At 44.0% G+C, this 14,638-nt stretch overlaps 1 protein-coding gene across 1 annotated transcript in view; it reads left to right on the top strand.

Annotated features, from left to right (window-relative positions):
* The window catches only part of MNMIP1 (manchette microtubule inner protein 1), a 159,328-nt gene that overhangs the window by 66,317 nt on the left and 78,373 nt on the right, over positions 1–14,638 (top strand). The window contains exon 7 of the mRNA XM_089678986.1: positions 6,456–6,519. Within this exon, the coding sequence (XP_089535112.1) occupies positions 6,456–6,519 (64 nt within the window). The remainder of the gene's footprint in view (positions 1–6,455; positions 6,520–14,638) is intronic.

Below are 14,638 nucleotides of genomic sequence, written 5' to 3'. Positions count from 1 at the left end.
CTCAGGGACACAGAATTGTTACTGAGGGACACAGAATTGTTACTCAGGGACAGACACAGAATTGTTACTCAGGGACACAGAATTGTTACTGAGGGACACAGAATTGTTACTCAGGGACACAGAATTGTTACTCAGAGACAGACACAGAATTGTTACTCAGGGACAGACACAGAATTGTTACTCAGGGACACAGAATTGTTACTCAGGGACAGACACAGAATTGTTACTCAGGGACACAGAATTGTTACTCAGGGACACAGAATTGTTACTGAGGGACACAGAATTGTTACTCAGGGACACAGAATTGTTACTCAGGGACACAGAATTGTTACTCAGGGACAGACACAAAATTGTTACTCAGGGACACAGAATTGTTACTCAGGGACACAGAATTGTTACTGAGGGACACAGAATTGTTACTCAGGGACACAGAATTGTTACTGAGGGACACAGAATTGTTACTCAGGGACACAGAATTGTTACTCAGGGACAGACACAGAATTGTTACTCAGGGACACAGAATTGTTACTCAGGGACACAGAATTGTTACTCAGGGACACAGAATTGTTACTCAGGGACAGACACAGAATTGTTACTCAGGGACACAGAATTGTTACTGAGGGACACAGAATCGTTACTGAGGGACACAGAATCGTTACTCAGGGACACAGAATCGTTACTCAGGGACACAGAATTGTTACTCAGGGACACGGAATTGTTACTCAGGGACACAGAATCGTTACTGAGGGACACAGAATTGTTACTCAGGGACACAGAATTGTTACTCAGGGACACAGAATCGTTGAATTAAAGAGTATGTCAGACAACACGCAGAGGAGTGGCAGAGGAGGCAATGTTTCAGGAGCGAGCAGACGTGGCAGCAGAGGAAGGGGTCGAGGCAGCACTAGTCGCAGCCAGAGGCCAGTGCTCCCGGTGTCATCCAGCGGTCGTGTTTCCACCGACAACCCTGCCGTCATCGATTGGTTGGCTCGGTCGTCTTCCTCTTCCCAGGTCACCTCTGACACCTACAGCCAACGGTCGGTGGGTACGTCAGACACAACCGTTAGTTGGCATGGCCCAGGAGCAAGCCCACTGAAATCACGTGTCCTCTACCTGCCCCTGTCCTTTGGTGTTCCCTCACCAAGCGAAGTATCGCATGCTGTGGGCTCAGCCCCACTGTACAGTGAGGAAGAGCTAACAGAGGGCGGTCAGGAATGGGGGAAGACATCCGCCTCTTCAGCAGCCAGGCGAAGAAGTACTGGCGAGGAGAGTGGCTCGGTAGCCGGTCTAGAGACAGGTCTGTCTCCTGACCCACACGCAGCCGAGGGGGCTAGTAGTGAGGCGGAGACCCTAATTGATGATGATGAGGCTGATCGCACTTGGCAGCCTCGTCGTCATCTGCCAGGCCCGTAATCTGCCATGGGCCCCCGTACCGACTCCTCATGCTGCTGCCAGGCCTGTAATCTGTCATGGGCCCCTGTACCGCCTCCTCATGCTGCTGCCAGGTCCAGAGTGTGTCATGGGTCCCTGTACGGCCTCCCATTGCTGCTGTCTCCATCGCCACACTCTGCCATGTGCCACTTTCAGGTCTCCTCACACTGCTGGTGGGTTCCATTTTGTCATAGGGTGCTGGCAGATTACGGGCCTCCCATTGCTGCTGCCAGGCCCGTAATCTGTCATGGGCCCCTGTACCGCCTCCTCATGCTGCTGCCAGGTCCAGAGTGTGTCATGGGTCCCTGTACGGCCTCCCATTGCTGCTGTCTCCATCGCCACACTCTGCCATGTGCCACTTTCAGGTCTCCTCACACTGCTGGTGGGTTCCATTTTGTCATAGGGTGCTGGCAGATTACGGGCCTCCCATTGCTGCTGCCAGGCCCGTAATCTGTCATGGGCCCCTGTACCGCCTCCTCATGCTGCTGCTAGGTCCAGAGTGTGTCATGGGTCCCTGTACGGCCTCCCATTGCTGCTGTCTCCATCGCCACACTCTGCCATGTGCCACTTTCAGGGCTCCTCACACTGCTGGTGGGTTCCATTTTGTCATAGGGTGCTGGCAGATTACGGGCCTCCCATTGCTGCTGCCAGGCCCGTAATCTGTCATGGGCCCCTGTACCGCCTCCTCATGCTGCTGCCAGGTCCAGAGTGTGTCATGGGTCCCTGTACCGCCTCCTCATGCTGCTGCCAGATCCAGAGTGTCTCATGGGTCCCTGTACGGCCTCCCATTGCTGCTGTCTCCATCGCCACACTCTGCCATGTGCCACTTTCAGGGCTCCTCACACTGCTGGTGGGTTCCATTTTGTCATAGGGTGCTGGCAGATTACGGGCCTCCCATTGCTGCTGCCAGGCCCGTAATCTGCCATGGGCCCCCGTACCGACTCCTCATGCTGCTGCCAGGTCCAGAGTGTCTCATGGGTCCCTGTACGGCCTCCCATTGCTGCTGTCTCCATCGCCACACTCTGCCATGTGCCACTTTCAGGTCTCCTCACACTGCTGGTGGGTTCCATTTTGTCATAGGGTGCTGGCAGATTACGGGCCTCCCATTGCTGCTGCCAGGCCCGTAATCTGTCATGGGCCCCTGTACCGCCTCCTCATGCTGCTGCCAGGTCCAGAGTGTGTCATGGGTCCCTGTACGGCCTCCCATTGCTGCTGTCTCCATCGCCACACTCTGCCATGTGCCACTTTCAGGTCTCCTCACACTGCTGGTGGGTTCCATTTTGTCATAGGGTGCTGGCAGATTACGGGCCTCCCATTGCTGCTGCCAGGCCCGTAATCTGCCATGGGCCCCCGTACCGACTCCTCATGCTGCTGCCAGGTCCAGAGTGTGTCATGGGTCCCTGTACGGCCTCCCATTGCTGCTGTCTCCATCGCCACACTCTGCCATGTGCCACTTTCAGGTCTCCTCACACTGCTGGTGGGTTCCATTTTGTCATAGGGTGCTGGCAGATTACGGGCCTCCCATTGCTGCTGCCAGGCCCGTAATCTGTCATGGTCCCCTGTACTGCCTCCTCATGCTGCTGCCAGGTCCAGAGTGTGTCATGGGTCCCTGTACGGCCTCCCATTGCTGCTGTCTCCATCGGCACACTCTGCCATGTGCCACTTTCAGGTCTCCTCACACTGCTGGTGGGTTCCATTTTGTCATAGGGTGCTGGCAGATTACGGGCCTCCCATTGCTGCTGCCAGGCCCGTAATCTGTCATGGGCCCCTGTACCGCCTCCTCATGCTGCTGCCAGGTCCAGAGTGTGTCATGGGTCCCTGTACGGCCTCCCATTGCTGCTGTCTCCATCGCCACACTCTGCCATGTGCCACTTTCAGGTCTCCTCACACTGCTGGTGTGTTCCATTTTGTCATAGGGTGCTGTATGGCCTCCCATTGCTGCTGCCTCCACCGCCACACTGTGGCTCCACACTCTGGTTTTGGCCCCGTGACTGCCCAAATGAGTGAAGTGTGCGGTGATTCTAAGATCGACGGCACTCATCTGCATGTCATACTGACTGACAGTATTATTTCTCTTCCCCAGCAGACTCCAAGGGCATTTAAATTAAAGGTACAGTGTTCTGCACTAATATAAAGGCTCTCTGAAGCCTAGAAACACCCTTTTTATAAGTTAAATTCGCAGCGAATATATTCGATTCGAATCGAATTTATTCCGCGAATTCGCCGAATCAGCCGAATCGAATTTTTGAATACTTCGCTCATCTCTAAATGTCATGTATAGGTAAACGCTGGAAATAAATCTGAAGCAGATAGCACAAAGGTAAAGGTAACAACTCCTTATAAAATATGGTATAAAGTACAGCGCTAAATAAATAAATTAGATAAATAAATAAGTATTGTGAGGCAACCCAGTGCAGCGCTGATATAGGGCACAGCACTAAATAAATAGTTGATAAATATGGAACACTCAAGTGCAACATATAAAGTGAAAATAAAATAAATAAAGTCCATATATAGTATAATAAATAATGTCTGTGGGACTATAAGGCACAGCAATCATGGTGAAAAAACTGTGAAATCATCCAGTGAAGGAATCCACCACCTCTGTCAGATGTAAACTCACCAGAAAGCTACTAGTAAACAACATGTAAGCACATCACATCAGGACATAGGAAACAGCCAAAAGCCTCTATATGGAATGCTTTGCCAAGGACAAACTGCAGATGGACCCTCTCCTATGAAGAACAGCTCACCACAGGAGCCCAGAAATGGTATATAGTGTAGTACTGTATTGCAAGAATCAGTAAAAACAATCCACTTAGAGTATATGGTAAAAGAAGTAAATGGAGTACCAAGATGGCCGCCGCTCTGACTTTTGGCAGCGGTGGCATGACGTCAACACGTGCAGCTCCACCCAATGCATTTCGTGCGCATGCATGTGTTCATGGGCACGCCCACTCGTACAATACTACACTATATACCATTTCTGGGCTCCTATATTGAGCCCACTGCAATAAAATACTACACTATATACCATTTCTGGGCTCCTGTGGTGAGCTGTTCTTCCTAGGAGAGGGTCCATCTGCAGTTTGCCCTTGGTGGAGCATTCCATATACAGTAGAGGCTTTTGGCTGTTTCCTATGTCCTGATGTGATGTGCTTACATGCTATTTATCAATAGCTTTCTGGTGAGTTTACATCTGTCAGAGGTGGTGGATTCCTTCACTGGATCCTTTCACAGTTTTTTCACCGTGATTGCTGTGCCTTATAGTCCCATGGACATAATATATATATATATTTTATAATATATATGGACTTTATTTATTTATTTTCACTTTATATGTTGCACTTGACTGTTCCATATTTATCAACTATTTATTTAGCGATGTACCCTATATCAGCGCTGCACTTGGTTGCCTCACAATACTTATTTAACTATTTATCTAATTTATTTATTTAACGCTGCACTTTATACCATATTATAAATACAAACAATTGGCTCAGCTGAATATTTGTGTTTATGTAAACAAAGGTATAATATAGTGTAGGGCATGCAAAGACCATTAGTGCTGCTTAGCATGGAAGAGGAGGGAGAGCAATACTGACTGGGAAAGATTTGTTAAGTTGTCCAATGTGATATCCACAACAGTAGGGTGGCAGCGTCAGGGAGTGTCCAAAGACAGAAGATTTTAACCCAAATGAGTATTTGTCATTTCATGTCTTTGAAGGGAGGTCTGGCTTAAAATGATATTTACCTTGTATTATTAAGGGCCACCTAAAAAAAAAACAATGCCAAGGCACAAAATTTAATTATCCATAGCAACAAATAGACTACACGAACAGTAAAAATCTTTGTCTGGAATGGGTCTGCGTACACCTTAGCACTGCATTGTGGTGCACGTTTAACAGAATCTGTATGTTGGAATCATTGCACATGAATCGACAACTAAACCTAGGAATCTATTATTTCTAAAAAAAATGATGTGTACATGCCTCAGTATTAGAACAGCCATCATGAATAATCTCAGAAATAATCCCCTATGACTGTCCGTTCCATCTAGTGACCATAATGTGGTATTTTCCTGAATAAAGAATTTCAGGAAAATACTGAATTATGGCCACTAGAGGGACCTGATGATCATAGGAAATAAACATATTAGACACATTATGGGGCTTATTCACAGTGGCTATGCAAAGGCTTGAACATTTGCACTGCATTTAAAAAAAATATACCCCTAATGTAAGGCTTTCTAAATAGTTCCCCTTCTCCAGTGATACTGGTGACACTGCAATGCAAATGACCATTTTGTCTCTCTGTTAAGTGTACCTATAATGTACACAGGAAAGTGTCATTAAGAAACACTGTGATACCTAAATAAATAATTTATTGTTAAAGCTGGTCTGTGTCCATTCCAGTAATGTTCTATTTATATTTCTGCTACACAGTTATGCTGTAAAAATTTTTCTACTGGGGAATTCTAAGGTTTTGAATTTACAATCCCTTGCAATTTCCCCTTTTGACTAGCAATACAGGGCAGCTGTGATCTCAGTGTGAGTTTGGATAATGTGCCCACCAACACCCCCATCTTTTACCTACAGAAACACCAAATATACTGACTATGTAATGGCCATTTCTGATTGTGCCAGCATGTTTTTCTGAATTCCTGCTCAAGATGATGATCAGTGTATTCATTGAACTGAAACAACCACTGTAGCAGATGTGGCGATAAATACGTTCCCTGGCACTCCTAAACTCTGCTCATATTTGAACATATTTTGGTGCTTTGGTGTATAAGAACAGAGGGGAAAACATTTGATGAAAATTAAAAGATTTTTGCCTTGTTTTGTTTTTTTTCATCACTTTTTGACCAATATGGAATAGAATTGACATTTTTTTTGATTTATTCAATGTTACTTTTTCTTGAAGATAATAATTTAACTTGCAATTGCAATGCTTGCAGTCTCATGTGCTCTTAAACCTGGGTGGATTTCAATATATGATTATGATTGCTTATCTTGTTTCAGGTGAAACAAGAAGATAAAGCTGAAGTGAAACAAGTAGATAAAGCTGAAGTGAACAATGAAAAAGGTAAAAAAAAAACTGTGTGAAATTAAAACCTAACTCAACTCATAAACTGACTATAGATTTGTTGAAATTCAATTGGTTCAACAAGGACTAGTTGTTGTGTGGCAGTCCGTTTGACAGAAGTCAATCATTAGGTCGACTTCTCTCAAGCTGAAAAGTTGGAAAACTTTTGTTAATTAAGGGTGCAGCCTCAAAGTATTCTGAGAGTGCTGGGTCTTGCTGTCAGAATATGGCCGGCAGGGAAGTTGTGGGGGATTTCTCTATCCACCTCATTTCTGTGGATGGAGGAATCTGTTTGACCAGATTTAATATGGTCATGCACTTGAAATGTGGCCAATCCAACAGAGACTGGCCAAATTTCCATCAGTGTGCAGACTCCTCGGATAAGTAGAAGTTGATTATTTATTAGGCATCTGTCGACATGTCAGAAAAATTTCAGTCAGCAGCCGCAGCCACTGATCAGTGTTTCAGAATGCACTGTGCCAGCAGAGGGGAAACCTCCATCCACCTTGTTTGTATGGATGGAGGAATCTGTTGCTGGCTGGATGAAAAAAAAAATTGAGTATATCCAGTATTAGGCACTCTTCTTTATAGTCTTTATTTCTTGCAGGTAGAGGAGCCATCTGTGTTCTGTTGGTTTATATGGAGCGGACACGACAGAGTCCGCTCTGCTCTATGGGTGGCCAGGTGTAAATGGACTCTGGCTGCCCTTTTATACCTGACTGCCCTCTGATCCGATCCACCTAGCCAGAAGAGGACACATCCCTTTCCCTTTTTTTTTTCAGTGATTCCAGATCAGACAGGAGGTAGGTGGGCACAAGTCCATTTACACCAACTGGTCCATAGCGGTGAATGGACCATCTGATCAGGTCCGTCTGAAAAACTGACAGCCAGACCTGATCGGACCCTTCATGTGAAAGGGGCCTAATGATTAGAAAATCAAAGTGTTTTGAAAACAAATATTTTCACACAAAATTCTACTAGTGTATAGGCAGTTTTAGTTTAAATCAGTCAAATACATTCCAGGTGCATCAGATCAAAAGGTGTGCAAATTATTAAACTGGCCATAAAAGATTCTTCATATTTTGTTCAGCCAGCTGACTGAACCCAGCACAAATCCTCTCCTACTCAATCCCCTGCAGAAGAAATCCTCTCAATCCCCAAACCTCCCCCACTTCAGCATAAATTTCCCCTCAGAACAAATCCTTTCCCCCGCACAACTCATCTCCTCCCCCAAATTTACCAGTGCTAATTCTCTCCTCCCCCAAATTTCCCAGTGCTAATCCTCACCCCCAGATTCCCGCCTTAGCAAAAATCCTCTCTACCATAACACAAATCCTTTCGCCCCCATAAATCCCCCCTGCCAGTACTAATCCCTCCACCTCCAAATCCCCCCTCCCAGCACAAATCCTCTTCCCCCAAATCCCTCCTCTTAGCACATATCAACACCTTCCCAACTTCACCCTCCCAGCACAGATCCTCTCCACCCTAACACAAATCCTTTCACCTCCATAAATTCCCCCTTCAAATCCCCCCTACCAGTACTAATTCTCCCCTCCTAGCACAGATCCTCTTCTCCCCCTAAATCCCATCTCCCCAGCACAAATCCTATACCCCAAATCACCTCCTAGCAATAATCATCTCCCACCCCCCAGCACATCTCCCAGCACAAATCTTCTCTCCCAAATTCCACGTCCCCAGTACAAATAATATTCCCCCCCAAATTTCCCCTCTTAGCACAAATCCTCTCCTCCAACACAAACCCTCTCATCCTTCCCAAGTCCCCCCTCCCAGCACAAATCCTCTCCCCCAATTCCCTCCTCTTAGCACATATTGACCACCCTGAATTCACCCTTCTAGAACAAATCCTCTCCTCCCCCCAAATCCTCCTCTTAGCACATATTAACCACCTAATTTTCACACTTCTAGCATACAGTGGGGCAAAAAAGTATTTAGTCAGCCACCAATTGTGCAAGTTCTCCCACTTAAAAAGATGAGAGAGGCCTGTAATTGGCATCATAGGTAGACCTCAACTATGAGAGACAAAATGAGAAAACAAATCCAGACAATCACATTGGCTGATTTGGAAAGAATTTATTTGCAAATTATGGTGGAAAATAAGTATTTGGTCAATATCAAAAGTTCATCTCAATACTTTGTTATATATTCTTTGTTGGCAATGACAGAGGTCAAACGTTTCCTGTAAGTCTTCACAAGGTTGGCACACACTGTTGCTGGTATGTTGGCCCATTCCTCCATGCAGATCTCCTCTAGAGCAGTGATGTTTTGGGGCTGTCGCTGGGCAACACGGACTTTCAACTCCCTCCAAAGGTTTTCTATGGGGTTGAGATCTGGAGACTGGCTAGGCCAATCCAGGACCTTGAAATGCTTCTTACGAAGCCACTCCTTCGTTGCCCAGGCGGTATGTTGCCCAATGGCGGTGCAGGTAGGGCAGTGTGCACACATGTGTGTGCCCCCTACCCAGAAATGCAAATCACGTATATATACGTGACTTTGTGCAGCCCTGTAGCAGTATTTCTGCTATAGGGAGGAGGGCAACTGGTTAAGAATAGATGTGTCTATTGGAAGGAGGTGAAAAACCAGTGACACAGCTGGCCAGAAAGTCTCATGGTCGAGTATCTTCTCTCTGTTGCATTCAACCACGTGGGATAAAATGTTGTACCATGGATTTGACAATCTTGAAAATGACATTTTCTGCATGAACTTACATTGATTGAGTCTATAAAGGTGTCAGTATTATTGTTCCACAAGAGTAGAAAAAGTCTTATCACAAACACAAGTTTGGTTTGAAACACTCATTTCATCTCCAGTCTGTATATTCAGGTAGACATTACCATTTCAAGCTTTCTATTAGTAGATGTTCTACAGTTATGTAATAATGTCACATGCCTTTCTTAAGATGACAGATCAGTGGTGTAACTCATGGCACTGCAACAAGTCATTACACAAGCAGTGTGGTTATTAGGGCTGGACTGCTAACTGATGTCCTGATATTTCACAGCACAGCTTTGAGATTACGTGTTAGTGGCTTGTTCTCTTCCTGCCAACACCATGAGAAATACAGAATCACATAATTCATTTGTATCCAAACCCAAAAACAAACATTTAAAGTGTTACTAAACCCAGGGCCCTTCATTCACTATATCTGGTCTCCCGCAGTACACAGAACATAGAAATGCAATTATTTTAGTAAATATAAACGTCTAAATACCTTTTCTCATCAGCAGTTAGAGCAGTCTTGTGACTTTTATCAGAGTCCAGCTGAGCACTTGTTAAAGCATGTAGGAGGAGTTTTATTTCTGCTCTAGGTGGATGCATAACCCCTGACTTTTGTCTGGACAGTGCTGATTGGCCCTGTGCTGATCACATACACTCTCCCAAAAAAAAAAATAAAACCACCAGCAATACACACCAAACTGAGCATGTGCAGAGTGTCTCCACACGGTATGTCTTATCAAGAGATCAGAGGGAGACACTGGAAGAAGGGGAGGGTCAGAAAAGTCAGGATCAAGCAGCATTTTTACACAATGCAGAGGATTAACCCCTTAGGTTCCAGAGTGAGTATAACAAGCGTGCTTTACTGCATATGCAGACTGAATTTACTGTTGTGGGTTTAGTACCACTTTAAAGCGGAGCTCCACCCAAAAGGGGAACTTCCTCTTTAAGCCTTTGTCCCCCGTTACCCATTAAGGATTGGCACCTTTGGGGAGCGGGTATCAGAATTCGACAGGATTGTCACCTTTGGGGAGTGGGTACCCGAATTTGACAGGTCAAAGAAGATTACGGGTCAGTGCAGCACTTCTCGCGCATGCGCAGTGGGCACCCGACTTTGAAGCTGCAAGCTGTCACAGCCGGGTGCCCACACTGTAGATTCAGGCACCAGGGAGAGAAGACAGATGGTGAAACCTGCAGTGGTGAGGACACCGCTGGACTGAGGGACAGGTGAGTGTCTGTATTTTAGAAGTCAGCAGCTACAGTTTTGTAGCTGCTGACTTTTTTTTTCAGGTGGAACTCCTCTTTAAGTTTAGTAGTCCTAAGATGTGGTGGCTGCATCGGTTTTCTTTTTTTCAGGCTTTTTTCTCTATATTATCCTGGTAATCCTGCTTATAACATGATTCCTGTCCTAGGGTGACAGCATCCCACATTCGTTCTCCATGGTCCCAGTGTATGTAGGAATGTAACCAAGCTCTCTTGCTCACTCCTGAGAGAGACTAGGGACCACAACTAAAGGGCTGTGCTTGTTCCAGACAAACAGCAGTGGGGGGAAAGAAAAGGAGGTTTGAGAGCTCACATAGGACAGTATGAGTAAGTGGAAAAACACAGTAAGAAACAATTTCATGGAAAATAGATTACAGGGCCAATGAAGCAGTATTGAACCCAATATCAAAAATTTTAAATATTGCAGTTTACTAATTCTTAGATATGACGGCTGCATTAGGTTTAGTTTTTTGGATTTTTTTCCTTTTCTTTTCCCCTGTTGAGCCGCCAGTGAGTTATTTTTCAACTTGCTTTATTAGATCATTTCAGTTAACTCTTAGATGGGCTTCTTAACGAATACAATATACAGGGAAGTGGTATTGACATAAACATATACACACACACAGACTGAACTGGATGGACTGGTGTCTTTATTCAACCTTATCAACTATGTAACAAAAGTGTAGCAAACGTGGCGGTTAGAGGGTTTAGACAAACCATTTAACACTGACAGGGGTGCTTACAATGATCAACTTCTATTTTTTTTATGTAAAACCTTTATCCCAAAAAGAATAAAAAACTGTTTGCTGTAACTGCTTTTAAATTGTTATCTGGAGTTCAGCTTTAATTTGTTAGTCAATTTCATCTAAATCTAGGGAATCTAATACTCCCCTCCCCCCCAGATTGACATTAATACTGTCCAACTGTGTCTCGGTTGCTCTTCCATTCAGAATGGAGACAATGTAATACAGGAAGTACAGTATGTTGCCGGCCAGATCACCAGGTGAAATAAAAGGAAAAAATCGAATAAAAAGAAAACTAATGCAGCCACCACATTTATGGATTGGAAAGCTGCAGTATATTACATTTTTGTTTTTCGGTTTAGATGTGTTTTAAGTAGTGGATGTGCGTGGTTGATTTTTTGAGGAATAAGAATATCATTTAGTCCTCATGCACATTGGATGTTTTTACAGCTGCTGATTTTGGCTTTTGGCATTTTTTTCTACAGCCAGTAAACTCCCCAACATGTTATCCTATGTGTCCATGCACATATAGACTTTAACCACTTGCCCTCCAGAGGATTTACCCCCCTACCTGACCAGGCCATTTTTTGTGATACGGCACTGCATTACTTTAACTGACAATTGCGCGGTCATGCAACGCTACACCCAAATGAAATTTATGTATTTTTCCCCCACAAATAGAGCTTTATTTCTGTGGTATTTGATTGCCTCTGCATTTTTAATTTTTTAAGCTATAAACAAAAAAAACGACAATTTTGAAAAAAATAATATTTTTTACTTTTTTCTATAAAACATGTCCAGTAAAAAAAATAAAAAAAAAACAAATTTCAGCATAAATTTAGGCCAAAATGTATTCTGCTACATGTCTTTGCTAAAAAAAATCCCAATACATGTAAATGAATTGGTTTACGTGAAAGTTATAGCGTCTACAAATGGCGGTATATATACTGGAATGTTTTTTGTTTTTTTTTAAATACTAGTAATGTCAGCAATCTGTGACTTATGGTGGGACTGTGGCGGTCATTCTGACACTGGGGGGGAGCTGACTAACTGCCACTGACATCCCCAGTGACACCAATACAGTGATCAGTGCTAATAAAAAAGCACTAACACTGTACTAATGGCACTGGGCAGGAAGGGGTTAACATCTGGGGAGATCAAAGGGTTGTGTGTGTTTTACTAGGGAAATATGCTACTGTGTATTTCTCTGCGTTGTTTTACTAGGGAAACATGCTACTGTGTATTTCTCTGCGTTGTTTTACTAGGGAAACATGCTACTGTGTATTTCTCTGCAGTGTTTTACTAGGGAAACATGCTACTGTGTATTTCTCTGCGGTGTTTTACTAGGGAAACATGCTACTGTGTATTTCTCTGCGGTGTTTTACTAGGGAAACATGCTACTGTGTATTTCTCTGCGTTGTTTTACTAGGGAAACATGCTACTGTGTATTTCTCTGCGGTGTTTTACTAGGGAAACATGCTACTGTGTATTTCTCTGCAGTGTTTTACTAGGGAAACATGCTACTGTGTATTTCTCTGCGGTGTTTTACTAGGGAAACATGCTACTGTGTATTTCTCTGCGTTGTTTTACTAGGGAAACATGCTACTGTGTATTTCTCTGCAGTGCGGAGAAGTACACAGCAGCATGTTACTGCTGGCAGGAGAGAGACCTGTGTTGCTTACACACAGGTCTCTCCCCTGTCACTGTTCCTTGGCAATTGCCAGGTGCTGGCGGGGAATCTCTGTCCGGGACCCGGTGATCATCATCTGTAGCCGCCAATGGCGGCGCAGGTAGGGCGGCGCGTGCGCGTCTCCTACCCAGAAATGCAAAATCACATATATACGTGATTTTACGCAGCCATGCCACGGGGAAGTAGTTAATCAGCATTTTTTGCCCAAAACTAGTGGGTTTCTAGAGGAGTTTTTTAGCTCTAAAAACGCTCTAATGTTAGTAAACACAGAAAACGTGGCAAAGCGGCTTTTTTGGCTTTTTTGGGGATTTTTTTTAACAAAAATTGTATTTATTTTTTGTGTGTAAAAAACGCTAAAAAATGCAAACGTGGAAAAACATGCCTAAACACTAATGCAAAAACACTAAACAATGTGGAAAAACTCGTGTTTTTAACGTGACTTTATACAGATAATGCTACCAGCGGGTTTAAAATGCCCAGTGTGCATGAGGACTTAGTGTCACTTTAGCTTCTTGTTGGCAGCAAACTCATTTGCAACACTCTATTAGTGTGCTGCAAATGAGATATTTGTTTACAATACTGTCTGATGTAGATAAGAGAAAGAACATTTCTAAATTGTGAAGTGGGTTGCTGCAATCTGTACTTGCCCAGAGGAGGAACTACCAGTCTCAATGCACCAGCAGTGACATACGGCATAGATACAGACAAGCTGTTTCTTGTGTGTTCCAGTGCACTGTTATACTATTAATCAAATAAGGCTTGGCTTGGAGGAGGAACTATCTCAAAACAATCTGTCTGTTCTTTTTAACAAGAAGAGACCTGTAGCTAAGTGGTTTTGGAGTTTTCTCATAGATAAGAATGCATATTAAATCAACTATGTCAGACATTTACTAAGCTTACCTATTTTTTTTTTAATAGGAAATATTGTAAAGCATACTAGAATGCATAAAATATACATACTTTATCTTGTAAAGCAATATCTGGCCAGCTCCACAGCACCGTGGTAGTTCATTGAGAACTACAAGCCGACAGCCATTAATGCTGGGCAAAGCCCTGCACGGTCACGTTTTTTTAAAAATTTAACAACTAGCGAGGGAGAAGATCCCACGCTAGCTGTCAAACTGGGGGGGAGCAGGGGCCGGTCTGATCATAACATGTTACACCCTGAATATAAGGGGAAAAGTATCATGTTATGAAAGGTGAACTTATCCTTTAACACGGTGAAGCTGTGAGGGCAGGTGTGAAGCTGCGAATGTGATTTGGGGCAGTGGCCATCAGGAGAGTGCACAGTAAATACTGGATACTGAATGTGATACATTTAACTGTAGAATTTGCTGTAATTGACTCATACACAGGGTATGTGCCTTTATCTACTGTATGTTTGATTGTTTTTTGAAGGGTGCAGTAGCCCAAAGTATTTATGGAACAGCTATGGGATAAATGGATATATGGCAGGCTTCATATTCTTTTGTAGTAGCAACTTTGGGAATACCAGGTAAAACTCCGGACATGAGGAAAACAAACCTTTTATTCCCCAGCTGATGAGAATCACCTAGCCAGACTCATGTCTGCAAAGCTAAGTGGCTTGAAAAACATCCCACAGGGTATACATTTTAACAATTACATGCATATATTTCCTCTTTCACCTTCTGTACATTCAAAAGACTTTCTAAACTGTGCAGTATATGGC

This window comes from Staurois parvus, unplaced genomic scaffold, assembly GCF_062004578.1.
Source record: "Staurois parvus isolate SC_StPar_1 unplaced genomic scaffold, SC_StPar_1.0 ptg000214l, whole genome shotgun sequence".
Lineage (NCBI taxonomy): Eukaryota > Metazoa > Chordata > Amphibia > Anura > Ranidae > Staurois > Staurois parvus.
This window is presented reverse-complemented; position numbering and strand designations above follow the sequence as displayed.